Source organism: Carettochelys insculpta, chromosome 3 (genome assembly GCF_033958435.1).
Source record: "Carettochelys insculpta isolate YL-2023 chromosome 3, ASM3395843v1, whole genome shotgun sequence".
In the NCBI taxonomy this organism is placed as follows: domain Eukaryota; kingdom Metazoa; phylum Chordata; order Testudines; family Carettochelyidae; genus Carettochelys; species Carettochelys insculpta.
The window spans coordinates 106,143,437-106,168,581 of NC_134139.1; the positions used below are offsets into that span (position 1 = coordinate 106,143,437).

The following is a 25,145-nucleotide window of genomic DNA, read 5'->3' on the forward strand; positions in this document are numbered from 1 at the left end:
TTCCACATCCCTGTTTTATGGAAGCAGAAGGGATGTTTGTCAAATGTATTTCTTACTGGGGACACGTCAGATTCTTCTCTTTGTGCCTATTTGTGTACAAGAATATGTGAAACCAATACACTGTGATCAGTTCTGGCACAGTACTGAAGCATAAACATTTTTGACCCCCCAGTTGTGCCTGACTGACTTGGAAAACATGCTTACATGTGATTTCACCAATGCTATTGCTGTTATATTTTTCCTATTACACATTTTCAAAGAAACTGATCCTTAAATATTATTGGTGTTATTGTTTCTCAGTGCTGTAAAAACACAGCCACTACTCTCAATTCACAGTCTAATTCAGATACAGAAGGCAAAGTTCACACACATGTGATGCACACTTTGAGGCTAAAGTCTTATAAGAGGGCGATGTGTATTTTAAATAACTATCTGAATTAGTGAGTCTAGTCTGCTGTTCAAAATATGTGTTTTCATGGGGGATCTGAATGATGAAGGTGGTGTCAAGGAGGGCAGGGGATGAAGGGAAATATTTTTATGGGAGACAAATAAAATGCTCGAGTAGTATTTGTGGGATGTGTGTGGAGGATTGAGGTAAATAATTTCTGTTACAGTGGTTCCAATTATCCTACTTTTTTCTTGAGATAGGCATCAATGGCCACTGTGCAATTCACAGAAGAAGGCAATACTTCCTAGACAATGGGTTTGCATGGAATAAACACGACCCCATATTCATTATACATCTGTGGATTCCACAGCAACCAAGTGCACCTGACTGAAGAAGGAAAAATTGATTGACCTTGGGTGAAGAGTAGGTGTTCTTTGTGTTAACCCCCCTCTCTTTTGTACCTCCTTGCTGTGCAGTTGTGCACCATAGGTGTCCCACTGCAGAAAACTTAATCCAGGCTTTAACCTGTAATAACAGACAACATGCTTCAATAGGTCATCTGCCTTCCTTTCTACAGAAGACGAAGTACAAACATCATTTGTAACTTCCCTGTCCCCAATGGGCAGGCAACGGTACCACTGGCATGTTATGTGCTAGTGGTTTCCATCATACAGAGTAACAGAGAGGATAGCATAGGCTTGAACAGAGACAAGCATTTGCTGCCCATTCCTGCTCGCTTCGTGAGGATTGCTGTTGAAGAATACATTCTGAGCACAAGCCTTGCAGCCTGAGTGAGGGGTAGTTAAATAGTTTAAGAAATTAGATCTATGACCCTAAATTCCATTTTCAGAAGAGAATTTGGCATTTAGAAGCACATAGCCCAGTGAAAGTTAGGAGGATTTAGACTCCTAAGTGCCTGAGCCACTTTTTTGTAATGGGACTCAGACTCACAAGTCACTTAGAAGTTTTTGAAAATTTCACCTGTTGGCTCATGTAAAAATATTTGGTTCACTTTTTTCAATCTGAGTAAAACCACATTTCGTTTGTTTGGCACACAGTTGGTCTCATTGGGCCAGATTTGAATGTCTTTACTTATTTTGAGGAGTACCTTGCTCCACAAGTAATCTTGAACAGGACTACTTGCAGAACAAGGTGTTGACCAAAGCCATTAAAGGTAGCAGAACTTGTCTCTTTGTATCTACTCTGTCTATGAACCTGTTGTCTCTACATTGTTTTCAGTGCAGTCTTTTATTCATGATTGCAATTCCATTTTTCATACTTCCATTTTAGAATAATTCCTTTTTAATTACCCATTTCTTGCACATTCAAGTGGCAGATATCCCTGGAAACTCCAGCCTCCAATGAACTATTATCAACAGATTTTTAAAAAAGGAGCAGAAAAATGTGGACTGAGTTAGTCATTGTTAAAAACTGGGATGGAGACTAGATGAAACCTGCTTATGTAGGAAATCTGGGGTCTGATCCTGTATGTTTGTACATCCCAAATTCCCATTGATTCTAAGGTGTGAAAAGAGAAAAGCACTTGGTTTCTATTCTTTAGCAAACTATAGTTAATGTGCACAATTTTGAGTATCAATACAATTTTTTTCTGCTTTATTCACATACATTGTGAAACACAAGGACACTTTCATTTTAAAGTATACCTGACATAAGATCATGAGACCCTAATTCTGTTTCTCCTGAAGTGAATGGTAAAATTCCAGATTCTATGCAAGTAAGAGCATATCTATGGTCCTGCAAATTTTATACAAACTTCCCATTATCTTTAGGTGTGCAAGAAATACAGGATCGAGCAGCTAGCTTCCACCTCATAATAAATAAGACCATATAATCAGCTGTATTAATGTGGCCTAGCTTCACTGAAGTCAAGGGGATTAGGTTAGTTTGCCCCAGCTAGGGATGTATCTCTGGGTTTTTAATTTCACCAAGTGTTAATTTAAAGATGTAAAGAAAGTGAAGTTAAAGACTATTTTTGTTAAAATATTAGAACAATTAGTTAAAATTCATATTTTCCTATATTAACACATATAATACACTGTTACACACGTCATAGGTAGTTTTCTTTAGTTGTATTTATGAAATCATAATGCCTTTACTGGTTTATTGTTAGTCACATTAATAGATCATTGTTCTCTTGTAATCTGGATTTAGATCACCCGAGGGACTAAAAAAATTGTGGCTCTAAAGGTAAAACTAAATCAGAGGTTATTAAAAGAGAAATAATAGTAACTCACTACACTGATATCTTGGATAAATCAGAAAACAGATTTGCAATAAGCTATTATCCTAAGCTATTGTTAGCCTCCCTGTAATAATAAAAAGACAGAGATTTCACCATTCCTTTCTCTTTGAGCTCAGTCCAGACTCTTTTTATGCAATACGGGACAGGTTCCTACCTCCCTTGCTCCAAAGGGGACTTTGCTTGAATAAAGAATTGTAGATCAGATTTACAAGGAAATGAAATGGAGGATTTACTCAGAAAAGAAATGGAGGAAATGACAGTGTGATGGAGTCTAGAGCAAAGAGAAGGAACATTAACAAAACTAGAAGAGTCAGAAAATGCATATTGTTTGGAGATACAAAAACCAGAAAGATATACCTGGGACTCAGTCTGGCAGCCCTTACTGGAGTAAAACGGAGCTGCTATCTATGAATGTATTTATCTTGTCCAAAATGATCACCTGTAGAGTCTGATTGACGTTAAGGGTGGATTTGCCGTTGACTTTGTGGGTTCAGGATTGAGCCTTAGGCAGCAATTGTTTGGCACTAAAACCCAAGTTTAGACTCTTAAAGAGGTAGTCTGTTTTCCTCCCCTGCGGTGGGTCTACAACTTTCACTGACTTCAGTGGCAGTTACTAGATGGTCCTACCCAAACCCTTTGCATCTAACTTGGTTTTAGCCAAGTGGTCTCACTGGCTTCAATGAAAGGCATTGGAATGCACAAAGCTACTTAAGTGCAAAAGTGCTTGCATGATCAGGCCAGAAATACGAATGTAGATGCCTAATTTTAAGCAACTACATTTGAAGGTTCTGGCCGTAATTTTTTCCAGTACTCTCTTCCCAGTAATATTTGGATTGGATCACCACCTACCCCCTCATACCAATCTGATAAATTGCCCGCCTGTTTTTTTTTTTCTTTCCCTGACTGTCCCAAAGCAAACCCTTCATTAATTTAAAGTCCCCCTGACACTTAACTTGTATTGTAGCAGTTGTTTTGTTTGATTCGATTTTTCTTCTTGTGCATTTCCCACTTTTTCCTTGTCAACGCTGCCGACAGGGACAGAAAGAGCGTACCACGGCAGCGATCAGAACTGCCTATTTTTTGAAACGAAAAAGAGAATACCCAGGTATCAAACTGAACTGAAAAAATACCGAAGGAGCAAGTGAAGCGGAAATTTAAAGCCCCTCTGCTAATAACAACAGTATAAATAACCGAGGACGTCGTGTAAACAGTGCGGTCATAACCCTGAAACATTAAACAGCTCGGTGGGATCTGGCGCATCAGCTGCCTGCGGACTCTGCTAGGGCAGGGGGAAGAGCCCAGCGCTCAGTTTATCTCAGCTTAACCTTGCACACACTTGCTGATCAATCGAGAGGAAGACGTTTCAATTAACAGTTCTGGGCACCACCAACCCGGGCCCGGGGGAAAATCCTTCTAGCTGGACCTCCGCAATAAATAACGCCCTACCCCAGGATAAAATGCAGGGGAGGAAAACCCCCATCAGAACGGGCCAGAGCTCGGAGCGGTACTGAAAATCGAGGTGGGGGGGGCCGGTTAACTCAAAGGAAAGAGTTAGCCGGGGCCCAGCGGGGCTCTGAGAACCACAGCACCCGCGGGCGCGGAGCCAGAGGCAGCGCTTGTGGCTGGTCAGTTTCAAGCAGCGGGCGGCTGCTTTCTCCCAGCCGGACCCCCGGGTCTGCAAGGGGCAGAGTCTCTGTTGCTGCACCGCGTAAGCAAACAGAGCGGAGAAGCGGCGCTCAGGCTCCCTCCTCCCCCGCCCCCAGCGGGCGCCGTCCACAGCGTCTCCGTAAGGGAAAGAAACACCGAAGGGAGGGCCAGGGAGTTCTGGCTACCCCCACCCCGCCCTCCCGCTTGGGTTTGGTTGCTGTCCGGGGAGCCGAGACGGTGGTGCCATGCCACGGACCGCTCCAGCTCCGAAAGGACCATCAGACCGCTCCGCCTTTATTTTCAATAGCAAGGAAGGTTTATTCACAGAACAAGAGCAAAACCTGCTGGAAGAAAATAGACCTATATACCTTTAACGCGAATTACTTCACAGACGTGACTATCAAAGTCAATACTTTCTAGGCAGCTACATCTGTCACAACGTTGAGATACGCGTTGCTGCGGTTGGTTTTTACCTCCCTCGCTTTCAGCCCTTGAACCAGCAAGGCCGCTTTGCGGGACAATCCACTGGACACGCAGTAGTAACGTTAAATACGGGGGATCTTTGGGGTGGAGTCTTTGCTAATGTACATTTGGTCTCCTCTTGGGCCTGCGGGTGCATCCCCTTGACTCTAAAAAGTGTTCCTTTCCGGGGGAGGGCTGGAGGCCCCAGGGTCCTTCTGCATCTCCCCCGCCAGACACTCTGGCATCGGGTGGGTCAGGATGCTGTAGGTCCACACAGGCGAGTTGTGCTCACCACTTCTTTCAGGTCACTCTCTGGCTTGCCCGCCACCATAAAGGGCCACGTCTGTAGCAGGAAATGACATAGGATGGGAAAGGGGGGTAACAAAAAAAAAAGAAAAAAAAGGAACGGAGTTATCACTGTGCCCAGTGATCTCACCCGGGCTCCCTGCGTCCGTGAGAAACCAGCGCGCGCCTCTCCCACGCTTCGAGCGGCAACGCAAAGCCGAGCGACCGAGCGTCCCCGCTGCATTGTGCGCAGTCACAGTGCCCAGAAAAGGTGTTGTCTCGCCAAGCCCGCTCGCCTTAGCCCTGCCCCGCACCGCGGCGGCGCTTTCCAGGGACCCGCCAGGGCTTTGTGCCGCAAGGGTAGCCGAAGCAGTCTGGAGCCTCAAAAAACCACAAGTCCTGTGGCTTTGGTAAGCCCAGAAGCGGGGTACACCAGTAAACCCGGCTCCAACCCGGCCTCCCGGAACGGGACGACCCGGCAGTCCTGGAGCCCTTTAAAGACTAACAAAATAATTGATTAGCTGAGGAGCTTTCGTGGGACAGACCCAGTCTGTTTTGTTAGGATACAGACTACCAGCTCTACCTCTCCGTTACTTCCTAAACGGGGTAATCTCACAGCACCGCGTCGGTGATTAAAATCCAACCCTTTTGCTGTCCAACCCAAAGCTTCAGCATTCTACACTGCACCCATGAGTTTTTTAACTCTGCTATTAACAAGCCAACTCCTGCTGGGCTTCCTGGGGTGAAAGTCCCCACCCAGGCTAAGGAGAGATTTAGTCGAGTAAAGAGTGCAGGCTTAGCCCCATGCTATATGATTATTTCCCCCTCGTGTTGTCGCTGCAGGAGGAGCAGCTGTTTTTAATTGCCTGAGCAATTAAAACGCCATGCACAGCCGATAATATTTTGCAAGGGGTGCCCAAGGGGAGCCAACCCTCTGACTGCAGTCTGCCCCCCGGCTGGATCGCTGCCTTTACCCCCAAGTTAAGATGCAACTGTCTTAAAACGGAATAGCTCAACCCCGGGTCAAAATACAGCCAGCTGCCGGTTACCCTCCCGCTGGACCCCAAACAACGCCAATGAATGGCCACAGGTTTCTGAAGTTCGTTGCCCACGCAATGTCCAAATAGGTGCGCACATTTGCAAGGCAAACGAAAAGCAAGAATGATCTGTTTTAGCCGCTGAATTTTTTAAATACATCCTTGCAGTGCTTTTAATGAATTACTGTTCGGGACGCGGCTGGCAATCCAGCGATTTGCATATTTATGTTTAATTTACGTTCCCTCTATTTCCAACTCTCCAGCACTAGCAAAAATGAACGACTACCGCTTTTTTTTAAAAAAAAAAAAAAAAGCAGCCGTAGTTAAATTAGACAGCTCTCACCTAGGATGTAAAGCATCTCCCCCGCCCCACTTTTAAAATTCTCCTTTACAGAATCACCTGCAAAGCAGTAAAGCCGAGAGAACGTGTCAGGACCTCTCTGAGGATTTGCAAAAACAACAACAACAAAAAGCCCGGGGGGTGCGGGCGGGGTCTTTTACATCACCACCCGCCAGAGAACCGGGAAGAAATGCAGAGTGATGAATCAGCCCGGAAGAAACCGGAGCCGGCCCTCTCTGCTGGACAATTTTAAGGTACAGGCTGGAAGGTGGAATCCTGGCTGGATGCACCGGAGCCTGCAAGGGATTTGTGCAAAACTTAGGCGCTGAATCGAGCTGCACAGGGGCAGCACTTGGGATCTGCCGCCTCTTTTGGGGCACGTTCCCCGGGAACGAAAAGCGGCTGTCATTGTGCTCTGAACAGCTCTGCTCAGCCCGCTCGGGGAGCGAGGGGCCCGGGAAGGAGCCCGTGGCAAAGCGCCCTCTACGCAGATGCAGTCAGTGGGTGTGCCCGCGGGCCCATGCTACGGCTGGGTAGGGCCCCGGGGCCCAGCGCACACACATCTCATAGAGCTGGAGGGGACCTCGGGAGGTCATGGAGCCCAGCCCGCTGGCACTTACCAGATTGACCGGGTGGATGTACCCGTTTTCGTACTTGTCGTTGGCCAGGATCTGCCGCAGGTGAGCGATGTAGCTGGAGGCCAGCCGCAGGGTGTCCAGCTTGGAGAGCTTGGTGTCCGGCGGGACCCAGGGCAGCGTGGTCTTCAGCCTGGAGAAGGCTTTGCTGAGCACCCTCATCCGCGCCCGCTCCCTGGCGTTGGCCGCGTTCCTCTGGACTTGCTTCCCCTCCTGGCTCACCCCGGCCAAGGGGCTCTTCTTGGGGGCAGCCTTCTTCCTCTTGCCCGCGGCGCCTCGCCCCTTCTGGGGGGAGCCCAGCCCGCAGTGGGAGCCCTCCTCGTTGCTCTCGTTGGAGGTGCCAAACTCTTTGGTGGAATCCATCTTCAGGCCCTCGCCCTCCAGCATGTCCACCTCCTGGAGCTCTTCCCCATCGCTCAGCGAGCCGGTGGACATGGTCTGGGAGAGGCCCCGGGGCCGGGACGCCCCCAAGGTACCTCCGAGGCCGAGCAGGCGTTCCCCCTGGCCCCGGGCCGGGCTAGGTTTGCAGACAGGAGACGATCCCGCCCCACCCCCGCCTGTTGCCCGTGGCTGAGTGAAGGAGGAAGGGGAGGAATTTGGTCAGGACACTAGTACTTTATCTAGGGACTAGAGAGGCGGATCCGGCTGCAGCCCAGGGGAGGGGCCCTGGCCGGCCACTGCCTCTTGCTGCTCTCCACATTCACAGCCCTCTGCTCCGGAGCAGGAGGGGGAAAGAGGCACCAGAGAGGAGCCCTGGGGAGCTCCACACTATAATTCAAAGCTTCCCACCGGGGCGAGGCAGCTCCCCCTCCTCTGCCCCTTGGAGCTCTGCAGGGCTTTCCATCCCGCCTGCGAGATGACCCAGGCGCCCGGTGTCATCCTTGGCCCTGACTCCTGAGGCAAGCGAAAAAGCATCCAGCTAGGGAGCACAGTGGAGCTACCACGCAGCTGAGCTGGAGATGGGTTTTTAACAGGTAGCTTATGAATGGTAGTCGGTAAGATCACCTGAAAGAAATTTGGGGATAATTGTTTGAGAATGCATCCTATTAGTATGTATTCTGACACTGCCTCCTCTGGGTAATTAAAGCACAGAAACAGAAGCCAGGAGATCGGAATTCTGCATAGACTTCCCATGTGACCTTTGGTTGAGCACCTTAATCTCTCGGTGTTTGAGTTTACCCATCTGTAAAATGGTATTATTAATAATAATAATAATGTGAATGCATTCCTAATTCTCGAGCGTGTCGTGCAACTGATTTCATCTACTTCTGCAAAGCACTTAGCTCTTCCAATGGAAGGCATTGTACAAGTGCAAAGGGAGATTATAATTTAGTGTTAGAATATTTTCTTCTAGTAACAATAGAATAACAATATGTATCTGCAATTGAAATGCAATTAGGAAAAATATTTACCAACTGCTTCAAAGCTTATACAAATAGTTGCCTTTAAATAAAACATCCATTTAAATAAATTTATTTCTTTTAAAGGTACTGGAAATTACGTTAATATTTATGTTGTTCATTTATAGAGCAGAAATAGATCTAGTTGTCTACATTCAGTTTAATGCACAACCCTTTACCAAAGACCTGTAAATCAATCATGAGGTGGCCCACAGAATTTCAAAAGAACTCTGCTGTAGCTTAATTCTGCTGTCATTGAAGTCAATAGGATTTTTACCACTGATTTTATTGAATGTAGAGTTAGTTAGGGCTATACTGAGTGTTTTCCTAATCCCGCCCCCCCCAATAATGTGGAAATGTAATTTGGTAAGTTATTAGGATTCACATAAGGATTTTTCTGAAGTATATATAATAGAATTTTCAAAAGCACTCATTATTGACGTAACTCTACTTCCCCTGAAGTCAATGGTTAAATGCCTCTGCCGGCAGAACCAACTGTAGAGGAGAGCCCTGTAGAAAAGTAAATTTAGCCTGTTGAATTTCCTTCCCTAACACATCCCCTCCCCAGACGTAGACCTTAGACCAAAAATAAGTCTCTTGGGAGACTGGTTTGTGTATATGTGTGGGAGGAGAGAAGAGGATAACAGGGAAGCAGACCCACACATGGGCAGTGCCCTCTGTGTGTATGCAGAAAGTACAATCTGGTCCCAGGGAAAAAAGGTTTCTTAGGACGCTTAATGATGATGTGCAACTTAATTGCTCCAAGCCTGATCAAAAGCTCCTTGAAACCAGGAAAAGGATTCCCATTGGCTTCTGTGGGCAATGCATCTGGCCCTCTGTCCACATGCCTAAAAACCTAACATAATATATAGGGAATTGTGTGATAATAAATTAGTAAATGATGGTAGAGTGTGTGAGGTCTTCAGATGCGAGCTTTTATCAAGGAGCAAAATATTATTTAATACAGATTGTAATGAGGAATGAAAGCATCACTTACCTCTTCATCCATTTAGGCTCTCCCTTATATAAGCCAGAAAAAGAAATGCAGATCTAAATTTTAAACCAGTCCTTGCCATGTGGCTGCAAGATAACATCCCCTACTCAGAATAGGATAAGAACATTAAGATATCATATCTTCAAGCTCTGGGATCTGTTGGGAATTCACTAACCTCTAATGTCATGTTATGTTAACTGTGCCCTGTTTGCATTTTCCCTGTGCTGTAAACTAAACAAATTGTCAGCATATCAGCTCTAATTAATGAATTAGGATTTCTTTCTTTATAACATCCTTGCCACAGATTTGAAATTTACTAATCACTAGCACAGAGATTTACGAGCTTTCTTATTTTCTGTGCCTGATTGTTGTTTGTGCAGGTGGAGATTTAAATGACCATACCCACTGAAAAGATTTATGGTCCAAGTGATTGATGTTATTAACCAGGAATAGGATTCTTCCCAGAACAGGGATGACAGAAATATCAAGTTGAAGGTGCTTGTTTCTTTGAGGTCAAGTGACCACAGAGTGCGATATGCAGAACACAAGAAAAGCCAAAGAAATAGTAAAAGGATATCATGCAGCATGTCTACATAGGCTTTCAGTAAAGTGACTTCAAATTGCACCCAAGACGTTTTTCAGAGTACTGATTAGGAAAGCAAAAATAATTTTCAGATTTTATGAAAACCTCTAAAATATATGCTAAGTAATATATTATAAAGTGTGTCTTTACACAGATACACGATGAAGCTGAGTTTTAGAGGGAGTGCGCATCTGTGGCTTTTCACTGACTTCAATGGAGTTTTCAATCCTCAGCACTTCTGAAAACCAAACTAATATAGACCACATTTTAATAGAAACAGATATGTAGGTATATACTCAAAATACACTTATACTCAAAGTCAGACTTACGCAGACCATATCTGAATGTAGACGCACATGAAGTTTATATATACACATGTTCTTGTTGTGAGTATAAGTAATTCTGTAATAGTCTTCACAGAGAAATGGACAATGAAAAGTACAAAACATAAGTGATTTACAGTTTGTATATGGTTCCAAATTCTGCATGTTTCAGAGCACAGCCAATAGAATTAGGCAATTATACAGTTTTGCAACTCATCAAAGCCAGACATTACCAAAGCAGACACTTCTTCATAGACGTAACATGTTAGAGGGGTGGTGGTAGTGATAATAGAGGTGGGAGTCCTCAGGCTTAACATAGATGAATGCTGCTCTGCATTCTGTGCCTGCTTCTGACACAGAGTTCTCAGGTCATGCTGGGCAAGTTATGACACCAAACGTCTCAAAGGTGGTCACTGATTGTGTCTTCCATGTTTTCTGGTTACCCAACTTGAGACCCTGGGATCTGTTTTGCAGAGGTGCAGAACACTCATAGCTGCAACTGAAGACAGTGGGACTCTGCTTTGACCATAACAAATACTAAAGAAAGTTAAGCATTCTGAAGAAGCAGCTCTTCAGCATCTCAGGCTGGGTGGTTTGGACTTCATTCTCACTGTCCCAGATCCTCAGAGCTATTTAGGATCCCAGCGTCCACTGAAATACAATATCAAAATAACATTGCTGATGTGGATGTCTGTGGCTCAGCTTCCCTTTCACCAGCAGGCTTTTCATCCCAGGCCCAGGCTTTTTGCCCAGACAGTCCCTGTTTTCCCTCTTCTGGTTCCTAATTTGATCAAGCTCCCACATCTTCCAGACCCCAGTCATCCCTTCCCTCCACCTCTACCCACATTGCTTCCAATCTGAGTATCGTCCACTGGGCCCATCTTCCAGTCCCAGTCTCTCCACCATCTTCCCTAGCTCCATATCTCAGTCTGTTTGCCCAGCCTGTTGCAGTTTTCCCCTGGCACCCTGGCTCTCTGTTAGCTCTATCTTGCCTTTCTCTAGCTCTGCTCATCCCCTGCTGGTTCTCAGTCCCAGGCTCCTTCTCCAGCCACCCTCAGTGTCCCCAGTCCTCAGTCTCAGCTGTTTGCTTCCAGCTGTCTCCCCTTCTTGTTTCCCTCCATGCTCCCAGTCCCAGTCTCCTTGTCCAATCAGTATCAGACTCCCCTTTCTCCTCACCCTGATCTCAGCTCCCAGCTCTCTGTCCCAGTCTCCCTACCCAGATACTCCCAGCATCCCCTCCTTGGCACTCAGTTCCAGTCTTCTTATGCAACCAGTCTGGCATCCCTCAGCTCCCAGACCTCATCTTCTCCATTCATACCCCATTCTTGCCCAGCCCCTCTGTCCCTCTGCCCCAGCTCTGAGCCCCAGTTACTCGCTCTCTCCCGAATGTCAGCCTCTAGTTGTAGGCTCATCACTTCCAGTACGCTCCCTACCCCAATTCACTCCCACCCACCACTAGCTATGTCTTTTGTCCTCTCTGCATAGGCATCTGACACCTTTCTCGTCAGCACTGCCTGGGCTTCCAAAGCAGATCATTGAGAGCACAAGCGAAACAGGAAACCTGTGGGTCTAGTTTCTTTTGCAGTTCCCATTTTTCTTTTGTAATTTTCACAACAAATCTTTTGTGGCCGCTCTAACTCACACTTGGTCTCAACTGAAAGCCAAATGTAAGAGGGTAGAATGACTCAAAAACATACAGCGCCACATACTACTGTTAAATAACTATCATCTTAATAAACAACAAGAAGTCCTGTGGCACCTTACAGACTAACAGATATTTTAGAGCATAAGCTTTCGTGGACAAAGACCTGCTTTGTCAGATGCATCTGATGAAAGCCCATGAAAGCTTATGCTCTAAAATATCTGTCAGTCTATAAGGTGCCACAGGACTTATTGTTGTTTTTGAAGATACAGACTAACACAGGTTCCTCTCTGATACTTATTATCTTGATAATAATTACATGCAAAAACTACATTAAAAGAACTTGAGAGGTAGAAAGTCAAGCAATCAGAAGTTAGGAAATGCCAGTGTTAAGGTAATCCTTGCCACACTAATTTGGCTGCTTTGTGCTGACTCCTTCTACAACACTCCTTAATTATATGATCATATACTTTTTCTGCAGGACCTCTGCCTCATCTAGTGCAGAGGAAATGAATCAGAGTTGTGCACTGAGGAGGTTGCTACCTGTAGGACTCTGTCACAGTTGCTATAGAAGTTGGAAAGTGTCCAGTGAATTGGGCAGGGAACTGCAGGAAGCAGGTCCAATGATGTTGGGGGTGGAGGACAAAAGGGGCAGTCAAACAAGGGCTTGGCATTTCAAAGGCACCTGGAGCTCCGGCTGCCACTGCTGCCAAAGTAACAACAGCCTCGTCCAGAGCTCTGGGCCTCTTTGAAATGCTGTAGCAGTGCTACTGCACCACTCCATGTGGCTCTGGGTGTAGGACCAGTGCTATGGTCTGAGCAGCACTAAAGGCTGATTGCTGTAGGCCCTGCCCCTTCCATCCTTGGCCCCGCCCCCTTCTGGCATAGAGCTGGGCACCTTCCTCCCTTGCCCCAAAGTCCATGGTGGCTGTCAGTCACACTGGCAAGAAGAGAAAGGATGCTTTTGTTTTTAAGGTAGCTGAATGCTTCCCCGGAGAATTGGTACTCAAGGCATATCCCTAACATAACCCATGCCACATTTTAAGTTTGTGATCAAAAGCATGGAGATGGTAGGTCTTTTAATCACAATGACTGTCAGAATTTTTTATTTTAGCAAAACCACCTGTATGTACCCCAACCTTATCCTGTGAACTAGTGAACCATGTTTGCTGAATTGAAAACAAGCCGTCAGCCTGAGACACCATAGAAAATTTCAGACTGAACTGTTAAAGTTTGCCAAAATTATAAGCAACTGAAAACAGGGTTTTATGATGGCAACTGTCAGGTAACCTGATCTGTAGGTCACCATCTGTAACTGTCTAGATTCTGCCACTCTAACTCATATGCTGTAGTTGTACCTTACAAGTGTTGCAGTCCCATTCAAATCAACAAATCAGTCCACAGAGCACAATATTACATTGGTAAGAGTTGAAGACTCAGCCTGATTTCAGGTCATACTAACATTCAGGACAGAGCTGGACACAAAACAAAAGTGTATATGTTGTGATCCCAGTTGTAAAGGCTGCTGTCAAGCCTCTATGTCACTTATTTGCTGGCTCTGTGAAAGGTCTCTGATGAGGGATACTGGGAATCCTTTCACCTTGCTGTGTTAAACAATGTCTGTCTGAGATCTATTAACTACTTTTACTGGTGAACAGCATAAAATGGAAAGACATACACATTAAGAGCAGAAGGCCGATATGTTTTTCCTTCAAAGAGACGCATTTCAGTTATAGGCTCACATAAACGAGTCACCCCAGTATAATCACCAAGATAAATCTGTTGTTTCTGTTGTCTATGAACAAGTGAGCAAGCTTACAATTTGCTTTCTCAACCATGCAAGCAAGTAAAGCCTTGATCTCTCCAATGTTTGTAGGAAACAAATACAAAAGGGTGCGAGCCTGGCTGATGCCAATGCATTTTGAAAATGCAAACAAAAACTCACAGACAATGATGTGTGATATCCGCCCATCTGTTCTACACAGTATATTAGCTAATTCTTATAGGATGCATCTCAGAAACATTGCCACATAGCTGACATTGTAAGTCATGGGTCCCTGTACCAAATGCTCAAAAGAGAAGTATGCAAGAAGCAATATATTTCATGAAAAATTATCACTGAAGGATTAAAGTGAAGACATAACTGTTTTTATTTTGAATATCTCTTTTCTTACTGTTTCCATGTTGGCTAATTCTTTGCATTTTTGCGGTTTTAAAACACCATGAAGCTGGTTGATAAGAAATAACTTCCATCTTTTGTCTTCCAATAGTTAGTATCTTGGATACAGTTGGGAAGGATGATTTTCGCTTCTTGAGAAAATAGATAAGCAGGATGAAAATGCCCAGACCTTGTCATCATTGGTGTCTGTGGTGGGGAATCGTAATAGTTTTGGTGTTTTTTGTTCCTTGGTAAGACTGTGTTAAATACTCACACACAACATAGTCTCATTTCCAGAAGGGCTGAGCATCTGAAGCTCCTACTGAAATTCCTAAAATCAAGTCCCAAAAGTAGCCATTTTTTGCCAAGCTCAGGGCTGCAGTGGCATGTTTCCAAGATGTCAAGGGACACAGGTATGGTGTAAAATGGAATGGATTTCAGGTGCTGCCCTTCCTCTTAATAGAGTGAGTCATTCTATTTCTGTCATCTGCATCCATATTAAGCATCACACGGGACCCATAGACTCCACAGCCTTCATTTCTCTTTACAGGTGGAGTTGGTCACAAGTTGCACTCCATGGGGAGTATGGCGGGCATGTGAGGTACTACATTTTCACCCTGGATATGAGGCCACGTTAAATCTTCAGACACACATGTACAGCTCTACTGAAATCAGTGGGAGCTCTCTGCCCGTCAAAGTCAGTGTTTGGCTGAAGACCGTACTGCACTACCACCAATCAGAAAACTAGTGACATAAACACACATATGTGATTGAATGCAGGGGCATGGATTTGCTCATCTCAGCTGTTTGCTGGAGATTTGTGCATGTTGCTGAGCTAGCAAAAATTAGCCAGAACAAGTAGAGCAGGGAATGGGAGTGAGGGGATGCCCAGAGAAAAGCAAACGATGCCTCGTCTCAGAGGTGCAAAGACCACAGTCACCCTGCACTCCTTTAAGCTTTGACAGGTCTTGTACATGTACAAACAATGACTCTCATAGCTCCTGGCACACCCCCAAAGTGGGGTCATGGCTGTTTGCCATAATCCAGCCCTTTGGTTTTATGATGCGTCTAATTGATGGGTGGCTGTAATGCACATAGAAAACAGGGTTGTTTCAGAAAGCAGTGTTGCAAAAGTACATCATAAAACTCGATGTATGTAATATACAGAAAACCAGTTTTACAAATAAAATGGAGGAAGGGAATAAAAAGAAAACCAGAAACAGGGATGTGGGTGGGATGCAGGGGTGGGTGAATGCTGAAGGGGAATTCAGCAGGGTTGGGAGTGGGGGCGAACTGAAGTACTAAATCTACAAAAGAAGTAGGAGGAGAAGACAACAAAAAACACAGAGTGGAAAGGAGATCTTTTTCTTCCTCCGTACTCATACTCTGTAGGTGTAGCTAGGTACAGATGATATAGATGCTGAGATTTTCCAAATACACTAGGAATCTGAGTGCCTCTGCTTTGGTGTCCAACTTAAGTTTAAACTTGACTGTTTAAAGAAGCCTGATTTTCAGAAAGTCCACCTTCTCCCTTTCTGAAAATCAGGCCCCTTGAAGGTGTATCTAGTTGGGCATCCTAAACCTGAGGCATGCAAAAATCACAAGCACTTCAGAAAAGCTGGGCCACAGATTTTTTTTTTAACTATTTTCCAGGTGGCTAGTATGGAAAATCAAACGCACAAGCATCCTGCTGCTAATTCCAACTTCCATGTATTTTCCTCTGCTGCTGTTCTTCTTTCCTGGTGTGAGGCTACTCTCTTGTTCAGCAATAATCCCTTCCCTGAGAAGCCTCTTACCGAGTAGAGGAAATAGTTCTCCGCTATTCTGGGGATTATTAGGGGGCACACCACCACGTTAAACAATAGTATTTTACAGTTAGGGTGCCTTTTATCCTGAGTATCCTCCTCAGACTATAGTAATTTGTTCAGGACATGTGGGATAACACAGCCATCTTTTCTAACATGTCCCAGGGTAGGACTGGGGCCTAGACCTGGTCTTGCTGATCTTGTAATCGGTTGGGATCACAGCCCAAGGTGGTCTGGGCCAGAGGCATCTGTCTTTCAAAGAATGTAAAAGATCATGAAGCAAAGGCAGGCGGGGATGTGGACGGCAGTGTGCTAACTTCCCAAATGCGCCATGAGGAGGTGCTGCCAAACAGAGAACAGCAGACCCCAGACAGGCTCCTTTCAAAATCCCGATGCTATAGCTATAGCCTACCTTTAAGTATCAGCCTATACATGAGCTGGTGTGGAAGTATGGCTGCTGAAGCTTCCCAGATCTCCCCAGTGCAACCTAATCCCCAGAAGGGTGCAGAGTGTTTTGCCTTCTTTCACTTGCTTGGTCTTCTGGCTGGCTGGGTGCATGTGGGGGTCTTCTTTGTACCTCTCTGGGCTCTTTTACGATGTTAGCTGGCTGCAGTCCCTTAAGTCATCAGGTTATTCACAAATGTAAGTGACCCTCCCCATGAGTACAAGCTACATATCCCAAGCTACATCTACACTGCCCTACCTTTCGGAAGGGCATGCAAATACAGCCCATAAAAATGCAAATAAGGCACAGATTTAAATATCTAATGCCTCATTTGCATACTCACATGGGATCTCACTTCCAAAAGAGCTGTTTTTGAAAGCCACAACAGATGTGTGGATGTGATTCCTTCTAAAGGAAGCCCTGCTTTCGAAAGCACCCTTCTTCCTGAAAAAAATTAGGAAGAAGGGTGCTTTCAAAAGCAGGGTTTCATTTTGAATGAACCCCATCTACATGGATGTTTTGGCTTTCAAAAACAGCTCTTTTGGAAGCGAGATCCTGCAGGAGCATGCAAAGGGGCAGTGTAGACATAGCTTTAGTCTGTGGAGTCTGTAGTGCGAAGATAATGCAGTACAAAATGCAGAAGAAAATGTAGTACCAAAGGAGAAAGGACAAACCAGTGGTTAAGGTGCTAGCCTGGGATTTTGGAGATCCACATATAAGTTCTTGCTCTGACCTTTGGAAAATGTCTTGGTGTCTCAATTCCCCATCTAGAAAACAAAGATAATAATACTTCTGTCCCTCACAGGCCTATTGCTTGGGGCTCAGTCAGTCAGAGTCCGTTTCAATGCGTAGGATAAATAGACAGATATATGATTACAAGGTAAGGATTGTCAGAGTAACAGAAATTTGAAAAAAGTCTTAAATATTTTATTGAATTTTATTTCTGGAAACCCCAACTAAGATATTTACACTGGCGCATTGATACACTCATGTATCTTGCTCACAAGCTGGATGCTTTACTGACTTTAAGGCATTTTGTTTTGTCAATTTATATTATATTGGATAAGAGCACTAGTACCCCAAATGGGACGTAATTCAGAATGGTGGGAAAACACGTTCTATAAGAAGAAAAATTGCTAACTTTGATCATTTTAGTGATGACTCGAGGATTTAATGGTAAGACCAAGGAGGTCATTGTTGGTAACATTATAGCACAAGTAGCAAGTGACCTTAGCCTAAATTACTCAAAATTCCCTGAGCTCTCCAGGAAAGAAAATAAAGTGTTCCTCAAAGTTTCCTGTAATTCTTTCTCATTGATGACACAGGATTCCCTTGGGAGCTCTAAAGACGTTTGTAAACTTTCCTTACACTTTTTTGCAACCCTAATTCTCTTCCATAAAGAGACTTACTTCAGGTTATGTCTGCTGAATAAATAACTAATGGAGATGCTCAGAGGGAAATGATGGCCCCACTGGAATCCAGGGCAAACCTCCCATTGACTTCAGTGGGGTGAGGATTTTAACCGTTGCTGTTTACAGATTACCTCTGTTAGCCAGTTATCTTGTAAAATGATTTAATTTCTGGGCATTTTTAAAGTGCATCTACACAGTATTTTAGCATCCAACAGTTTATACTGACTCATGACATGCTAGAGGTGTGCGGAGAATCAAACCTTGTTTGCCTCAGCCGGTTTTCAAAACCCAGCAGTTTCACACATAATAAAATAGGAACATTTTTATTGCTTTATATTTTTTAAAAAAGTTTAATTTAATGGGTCCATCCGAAGCCAACAGCTTAAATGAAAAAAAGAAAATAATGACTATTTACATTCACAAATAAATATTTAGATATTCTGATTTAAACTGTCTAGGATCAATATAACGATGAAGATCACAGGGGCCATATTTTCACCATCAGATTCGGCTGACTCACTAGGGGTTGAACCAGAGACAGACAAAGTTAGAAGCATGAATCGCTACAGTTTGCATTAAAAAGCCAGAGTTTGTATTTGTTTGAGAACCTAACACTCACGCACAGTGGGATGAAGTAACATACACAGATACCAGCGGGTTACACACATACTTAAATGAGTACTCAGCCTTTCCAACAAGTTCAATACACTCAAACTACAACAAGAGCTGTTGGATGCTTATCCCGTTTCAAAATTTAGCCCCCTCTTTAGGGCCCACCAGGAGAACTGAGCTCTTTGGAGATTCTGACACATCAAGGTCTTGATTGGGGTCCTGATCTCTGAGGCCTTCAGCACACATTCAACTCTTATAGTACAGTGTTACAGTGGGAAAAAAAAGTGGGATCACAAGAAGCAGGCAGAACCTGCGCTAGCAGGATCGCCCCCATAAGTGAAGCTGTTGGTGCCTCATAAAAGGACATTTGCCCATTGCAGCTAATCAAAAGGCAATGACTATGACACCGAACAGGGATGAGTTTGATATAAGGAAGGCTCTAGCTAGGATGACCGTATCTCCCTGTCCCGTATTTGGGACAGGGATCTGGTCAGGAGGGGCGGCTCCTCCTGGCTCTACCCAGGGAGCCAGGAAGAAGGGGGCAGCTGCTGACCCTCCCCAAGAAAGTGGCAGCCACTGGCCCTAGCCAGAAACCCCAGGAAAGAGGCACCCCCAGTGCTCCCTGAGCCCTGGGGAAGCCGCAGCTGATGGCCCTCCCTTAGAGGCCCGGGGAAGTGGCAGGGATGCAGCAGCTGCCCATGCTCCCCCGCTTCCCCGAGGCTCGGAGAAGTGACTCCCGCCAGCAGCTGTGCCTGCGCAGCTGCTGGCAGAAAAGGTCAGCAGGAGGACGGCCCAAATACAGGACAATTAGTCCCTTTTTAAAAGTAAGTCAGGATGCCTTTTTGGTATCCCAATACGGGACTGTCCTGCCTAATACAGGACAGATGGTCACCGTGGCTCTAGCTTTCTGACTTTGCGGTAGAAGTGAAAATAAACAGCCAATCTGCAGGAATGGTGGGGGGCGGGGGATAGTGATTTTGTTTGTAAACGTGGACCATCCCCACACCCTCCCCAACAGGCTCTGCACTTCTCTTCCCACCCCCAGTTCTCAAGCAGGCCCTGCCTCCTACCCCACTTCCAGCTGGCTCCGCCCCTCTCCCCAGCTGCTGGCAGCCATGCCCATGTTCACTAGAGCCCCTGCTGCCTGACCCTTCTCCCTGTCTCCTACCTGCCCCACACACTGAGGTCCTGGCTGCTGCACACCTGGGGCTCTCCTAGCTACCACCAGCCCCACACATGTGCTGTGGCTCTCCTGAGGGCATGCAGGACAAGGGAACAGTGTTCCCGCTAAGATTTTCCATCCTTGGATGGGCTGAATTTCCTTTTGGGGATGTTAAGATTTCTTATGCACAACACCAATACTGAGGTAGCGTGTGGATGTGCACCATCAGTACGAACGAACAACCTAGATATAAGTATATATTGTAAACAGTCCATAGATGTGAAGACAATATATTAAAATAAGGGATAATTAGGGGCCATGCTGACGATGCTTATTTAATATAAAATCAAATAGAATGAAAATGAATGGGGTGTGGGGTCGGAGTGTGTGGGGATTACAGGAGTTAGGGCAAGGTGCTGGGGACATGGAGGTGCAGGAATCAGGGTTGGGGTGCAGGAAGGGTGCAGGGCAGGGGGTTGCAATGTGCGGGGGTGCAGAAGGTAAGGTAGGTGCTGGGGATGCCAGGGGTTCAGGAGAAAGGTTTGGGGCATGTAAGGGCCCAGGGCATGGCATCAAGGTTAATGAGGGGCTCAGGGCAAAGTGTTGAGGTGAGGGAGTACAGGAGGTAACGGGCTGAGAGTGGGGAGTAGGGCACAGTGTGTGTGTGTGTGTTAGGGTGGGGGAACAACCCTGAGGTCATGTTACCATACCGGACTTCTGGGGCCAGGCCCAGACTGGCATGGGCACAGCCATCCCCATGTTGGCTCCTCACCCCACTCACCGAACTGTCCTCTTACGCCACCTCCTGCTCAGCTTGAATCCTGCCCCTGCTAGGTCCCAACGCTCCTCTCCCCTGGGCTCAGCCTGAACACACCCCTCCCTTGTGGAAGAAGCAGAGCTCAATGGGCCAGGAGGACCCAGGGCAGTGCCATGTGGTGAGTGCGGGGGGGGGGGATTGAGGGGAGGAGGGAAAGTCGGGGTAGACAGCCTTCTGCAGCAGCTGCTGCTGTCCACTGCTTGCTCCCTTTCCCAGGTAATCCCCAGCCAGCCTGTTTGGGCAGATGCCAGAGGTCAAAGTGGGGGAGAAGCAGTGTGGGAGGATCCTGCGCCTTTCTTGGGACAGCCCTGCACGTGGCGCATTGGGAAGGATGTGAAAGCACCCTTCACACACTCCCTGCGTATGGACCTGATAAAAGAGACATCGACAACTTTAATTCAGCAAGGGAAATTTCCATGTGTCTGTTTTCTAGTTTGAATAGCTCCATATACATTTCCTTTCTTTTCTGCATACATTTGCATTTGCCCATTTTTCTTCTTTGTCCTTTGCTCCCATCCTATCTTTTTCTTCTCAGCCTGTAAGTCTTTCAACAAATCTGCCTTTGTTATCTTTGTTATCCGTCTAATTTGTCTTTTAGGGGTTTTCTTCATGATCTTAGCAGCTGATGGCTACGTCTACACGTGAAGCCTACTTCGAAGTAGCCTATTTCGATGTGGAAACTTCGAAATAGGCTATTTCAATGAATAACATCTACACGTCCACCAGGGCTGGCAACGTCGATATTCAACATCGACGTTGCGCAGCACCACATCGAAATAGGCGCTGCGAGGGAACGTCTACACGCCACAGTAGCACACATCGAAATAAGGGTGCCTGGCACAGCTGCAGACAGGGTCACAGGGCGGACTCAACAGCCAGCCGCTCCCTTAAAGGGCCCCTCCCAGACACACTTGCACTAAACAGCACAAGATACACAGAGCCGACAACTGGTTGCAGACCCTGTGCATGCAGCATGAATCCCCCGCTGCAGCAGCAGCAGCCAGAAGCCCTGGGCTAAGGGCTGCTGCCCACGGTGACCATAGAGCCCCGCACGGGCTGGAGAGAAAGCGTCTCTCAACCCCCCAGCTGATGGCCGCCATGGAGGACCCCACAATTTCGATGTTGCGGGACGCACAACGACTACACGGTCCCTACTTCGACGTTGAACGTCGAAGTAGGGCGCTATTCCCATCCCCTCATGGGGTTAGCGGCTTCGACGTCTCGCCGCCTAACGTCGATGTTAACATCGAAATAGCGCCTAACACGTGTAGCCGTGACGGGCGCTATTTCGAAGTTAGTGCCGCTACTTCGAAGTAGCGTGCACGTGTAGACACAGCTGATGTGTGTTAAATTTTCAAAGAGGCTTCTACATGGGCTGCACACTATACAGTTTCACAATAAAATATGAAAATCTCAAGTTTGCATGTCCATAAAACTTGTGCATAAAGATGTGATTTTCTGCATATACAAATACATACCCATGGGTACAATAGGAGAGGCTGATTTTGCAAATGTATCTCTTTAATGTTAGTGTTACTGTTATGTAGTTGACATGTAAATATAGATGAGACATACAACAGTAATACTGTACTGTGCTTTTCCATAGTAAATTCCAAAATGCTTTATGTATCTTTCTCACCAAAATGCATCATTAATTCTCTCCAGCACTTTTTTTTCAAAGATAATTGTAAAATACACACAAACTACTCTAAACTCATTGTTTTAAGTTTAAAATGGATAAGGAAACCCACACTGCTCTGGAATACTTGTTGGGATACATGGAGGCTTTGGGAAGGAGAGGGGAAGTGCATTGGTGAATGATCAGTCCTTCAATTGTTTTCTTTCTTGCAGAAATAAGAGACAGAACACAGTTTATCTTACCCTGACTTTTAGCAAGACAGATTGCCATGCAAAACCCCCAGGCTGAAATCATCCAATTACCATGCAGGATGAAAAGACCCTCCCAGTTGCTCTCCCATAGCTCACACTGTCTGCAGCTCCTATCTAGATTCTGTGTTTTGTTCACTGTCTCTGAAAACATTTATCATTGTATTTAAAATCCTGGGTTTCCTAAATTAACAGCAAGATGAAGTGATTTATTTAGGACCAGAACCTGCCCTCCTTAATGATGCTTAGTATCTGAATCCATAACTACCTGAAGGATAAATTACTATTCACCTTGAATAAAGGAGGTAGGCTGGAGTTCTTTTTAACAACAAAGGGCACACCATAAGTCATGTATATCTTGGCACACTATTTGAGATTAGAGTTAGGTGAAGTTTTCCTCATTTCGCTCAATAATGCAGATTTGGGTGAGCTGAAATATTTTGCAAATTTAAGTCAAAATGCCTTTTTTATTTCAAATTTCACTTCAACTATATTATTTTTATAACAGCTAAAAATGATTGACATATCTGATTGAAACAAAACACTTTGTCTGGCCTGGAATGACTTTTTCCCAACTTTTTCAGTTAAAAAAATTTAAAAAATCATTTCAGGGAGGCCCCATAGAATTTTTTTTTAGTATTATTATTCGGTTTGGCTAGCAATCCAAGAAATCAGTTGTTTGCACAGCTCTACTTTAGATATCACTGAACCTCATTCTTAGCTCAATTGCATTAGTTTTATACCACTCTTATACCATTGAAATCAGTTAACCCTCTCCTGATTTATACTGGGGTAAGTGATAGGAGAATCAATCTATATAAAGCTAAGCACCTCACATAATGGCAACATAATTTATAGAAGGGCCATTATTAATTTGGTGTATTTCTCTATTTGGCCTTATTATTATATTTTAATCTTCTTTCCATCTTACTTGGACCATCTCTTCTGGACCCAAATTGAGCATTCTTTATTTGCCCAACAACCAGTAGTGGTGTACAGAAGGCAGGACAGAAAAAAATGTGTTCTAGAAAACAGTTCTGTAACACACCAGTAGTGGCCCCATGCTCAACTAACTATCCTGCTATCTGATAATAAAAGAGAGCTATCAAAGACAGAGATTTTAATGAGATTTGTTTGAGTGGCAGATTAAGAAAGCAGCAGCAGATACTCACCCCTGCTTTTCTTGGGATGCATCTGCACTAGGAACTAACTTCAAAGTTAACTTCAGAGTTAGATGCTACTTCGAAGTAGCCAGCAGAGAGTCTACACACTTTTGCCTTTACTTCGAAGTTAAGTATGGAGCCCAACTTCAAAGTCCATACACCATTCATGGGAATGGAGTAGTGCCCTACTTCAAAGTTTAACTTCGAAGTAGGGTGTGTGTAGATGTTCAACTTTGAAGTCTGTTACTTTGAAGTTGTACTTCAAAGTAAGCAACTGCAAAGTTAATTTTGTAGTGTAGACATGGCCTTGGTGGGAGTTTAGGAGTTAATATGAGTAGCTGAAGGAGAAAGTGAAAATACACTATCAACAAAATTAGATTTCTAGTTGATGTTCCCAGTTTTAGATAAGAAAGTTATAGATTATAAAAGCAAAAGGGATAACTGTGATTATCAAGTCTGAGCAACTGCATAGCACAAGACACAGAACTTTCCTATACTTATTCCTGTTTGAATAAGATCAAATTTTATACCAAAACATCATAGTCTTGATTTTAAAATTTACAGTGATGGAAAATCCACCAAAATTTATCCAGGTATTTTGTAAATTCCGATAGAATTTAAACAACTGTCTGTGTAAGACTCCCATTCAAAAATGCAGTTGATCCCATGGTTAAATCCACCCCTGTTTAGCAAAGCACTTACACTTATGCATACATTTAAGTATGTGCTTCTGTAAATGGTGTGTGTGTGTGTGTGTGTGTGAGACTAACTCCTAGGTGGGCAGAGCAGGCTTTATAAATGGTTTGATTTCTGTGCCTGTTTCTGATCAGGGAGAGAGGCTGTTACCTGTTCTCATTTAAGCCCATGAGAAGGGTCATAGAGGACTGTCCTCCCTGTGCACTGCCCAGTCCACTTGGACAATTTGTCAGGGATCACACTGGATAAATAGCTGTCTCCAGAGATCTTTATAGTGACAAATCCAAATAAATCAAAGTCACTTGTACTGAGCACTTCAGTGGACAGCTCCAGTTTAATGAATCATCTGTCAGACCTCCAAGGAAGTTCCCCGTTACCAAGCCCATGGGGAGCAAACATTTGCTAAAAGGTGAGTTCTAGGGTGAAACTTTATTGGTCCACTCTATGATATTGCTTGATTGCTACTGGGCAATGCCCCTAACAATGGGCCCAAACAGTCGGCCAAACAACGAGGGTAGAGTGTGCAGCCCTGCTTTAGAGATGCTATTGGAACGCCTAGCCTCTTTCACATCAGTTGCAGGATCAAACAATCCAGTGCAAAGGAACAAAAACATTCCATAAACTGAAGGCCTGGCAATAGGCCTGAAGATTTACACAGTAGTACTTAGGGAGGGAATCTGGTATTTCTTCACGATTGTTCCTCTACCTTCACTAATGGGAAAAACACCGCATGTGCTCAAAACCTTGTGGTCTAATAATCACAGGTCATCCAAACAGTTTTAAGGTTTAATGCCTTGATCTCCCCCTCACCCACTCCACAAACTTCCATCTCTATTTCTACTCCTTCCCTCGCCCCCCTTTGGGATACATCCAGCTGCCTGCTCAAATACCTGCTGGCGCCAGAGGAAATTCCCCTGTAACAGATATCCTGTGGTGTAAAACCAATATTTTGTTTCCAGGGTCATTCCTCCCCCTTTCCACCTCTTCCC

The 25,145-nt window shown here is 45.0% G+C and overlaps 1 protein-coding gene and 1 long non-coding RNA gene across 3 annotated transcripts in view; one reads left to right on the top strand and one right to left on the bottom strand.

Moving 5' to 3' along the window:
- Positions 1 to 4,523: 4,523 nt before the first annotated feature.
- TCF21 (transcription factor 21) lies at positions 4,524 to 7,626 on the bottom strand. Of its 2 annotated transcripts, none has more exons than XM_074988747.1 (2): positions 7,043 to 7,626; positions 4,524 to 5,103 (listed from the first exon to the last, which is right to left on the bottom strand). In XM_074988747.1, the coding sequence occupies exons 1-2, from the start codon at positions 7,490 to 7,492 to the stop codon at positions 5,014 to 5,016; spliced, it is 540 nt and encodes a 179-aa protein (XP_074844848.1). In that variant the 5' UTR covers positions 7,493 to 7,626; the 3' UTR covers positions 4,524 to 5,013. The 2 variants fall into 2 exon arrangements, with proteins under 2 accessions (XP_074844848.1, XP_074844849.1); XM_074988748.1 differs by lacking the exon at positions 4,524 to 5,103 and adding an exon at positions 6,426 to 6,482.
- Positions 7,627 to 7,794: 168 nt separating this feature from the next.
- The window catches only part of LOC142010415 (uncharacterized), a 42,424-nt gene continuing 25,073 nt past the window's right edge, over positions 7,795 to 25,145 (top strand). Inside the window, exon 1 of the long non-coding RNA XR_012644796.1 lies at positions 7,795 to 8,031. This is a non-coding gene — a long non-coding RNA (uncharacterized LOC142010415). The remainder of the gene's footprint in view (positions 8,032 to 25,145) is intronic.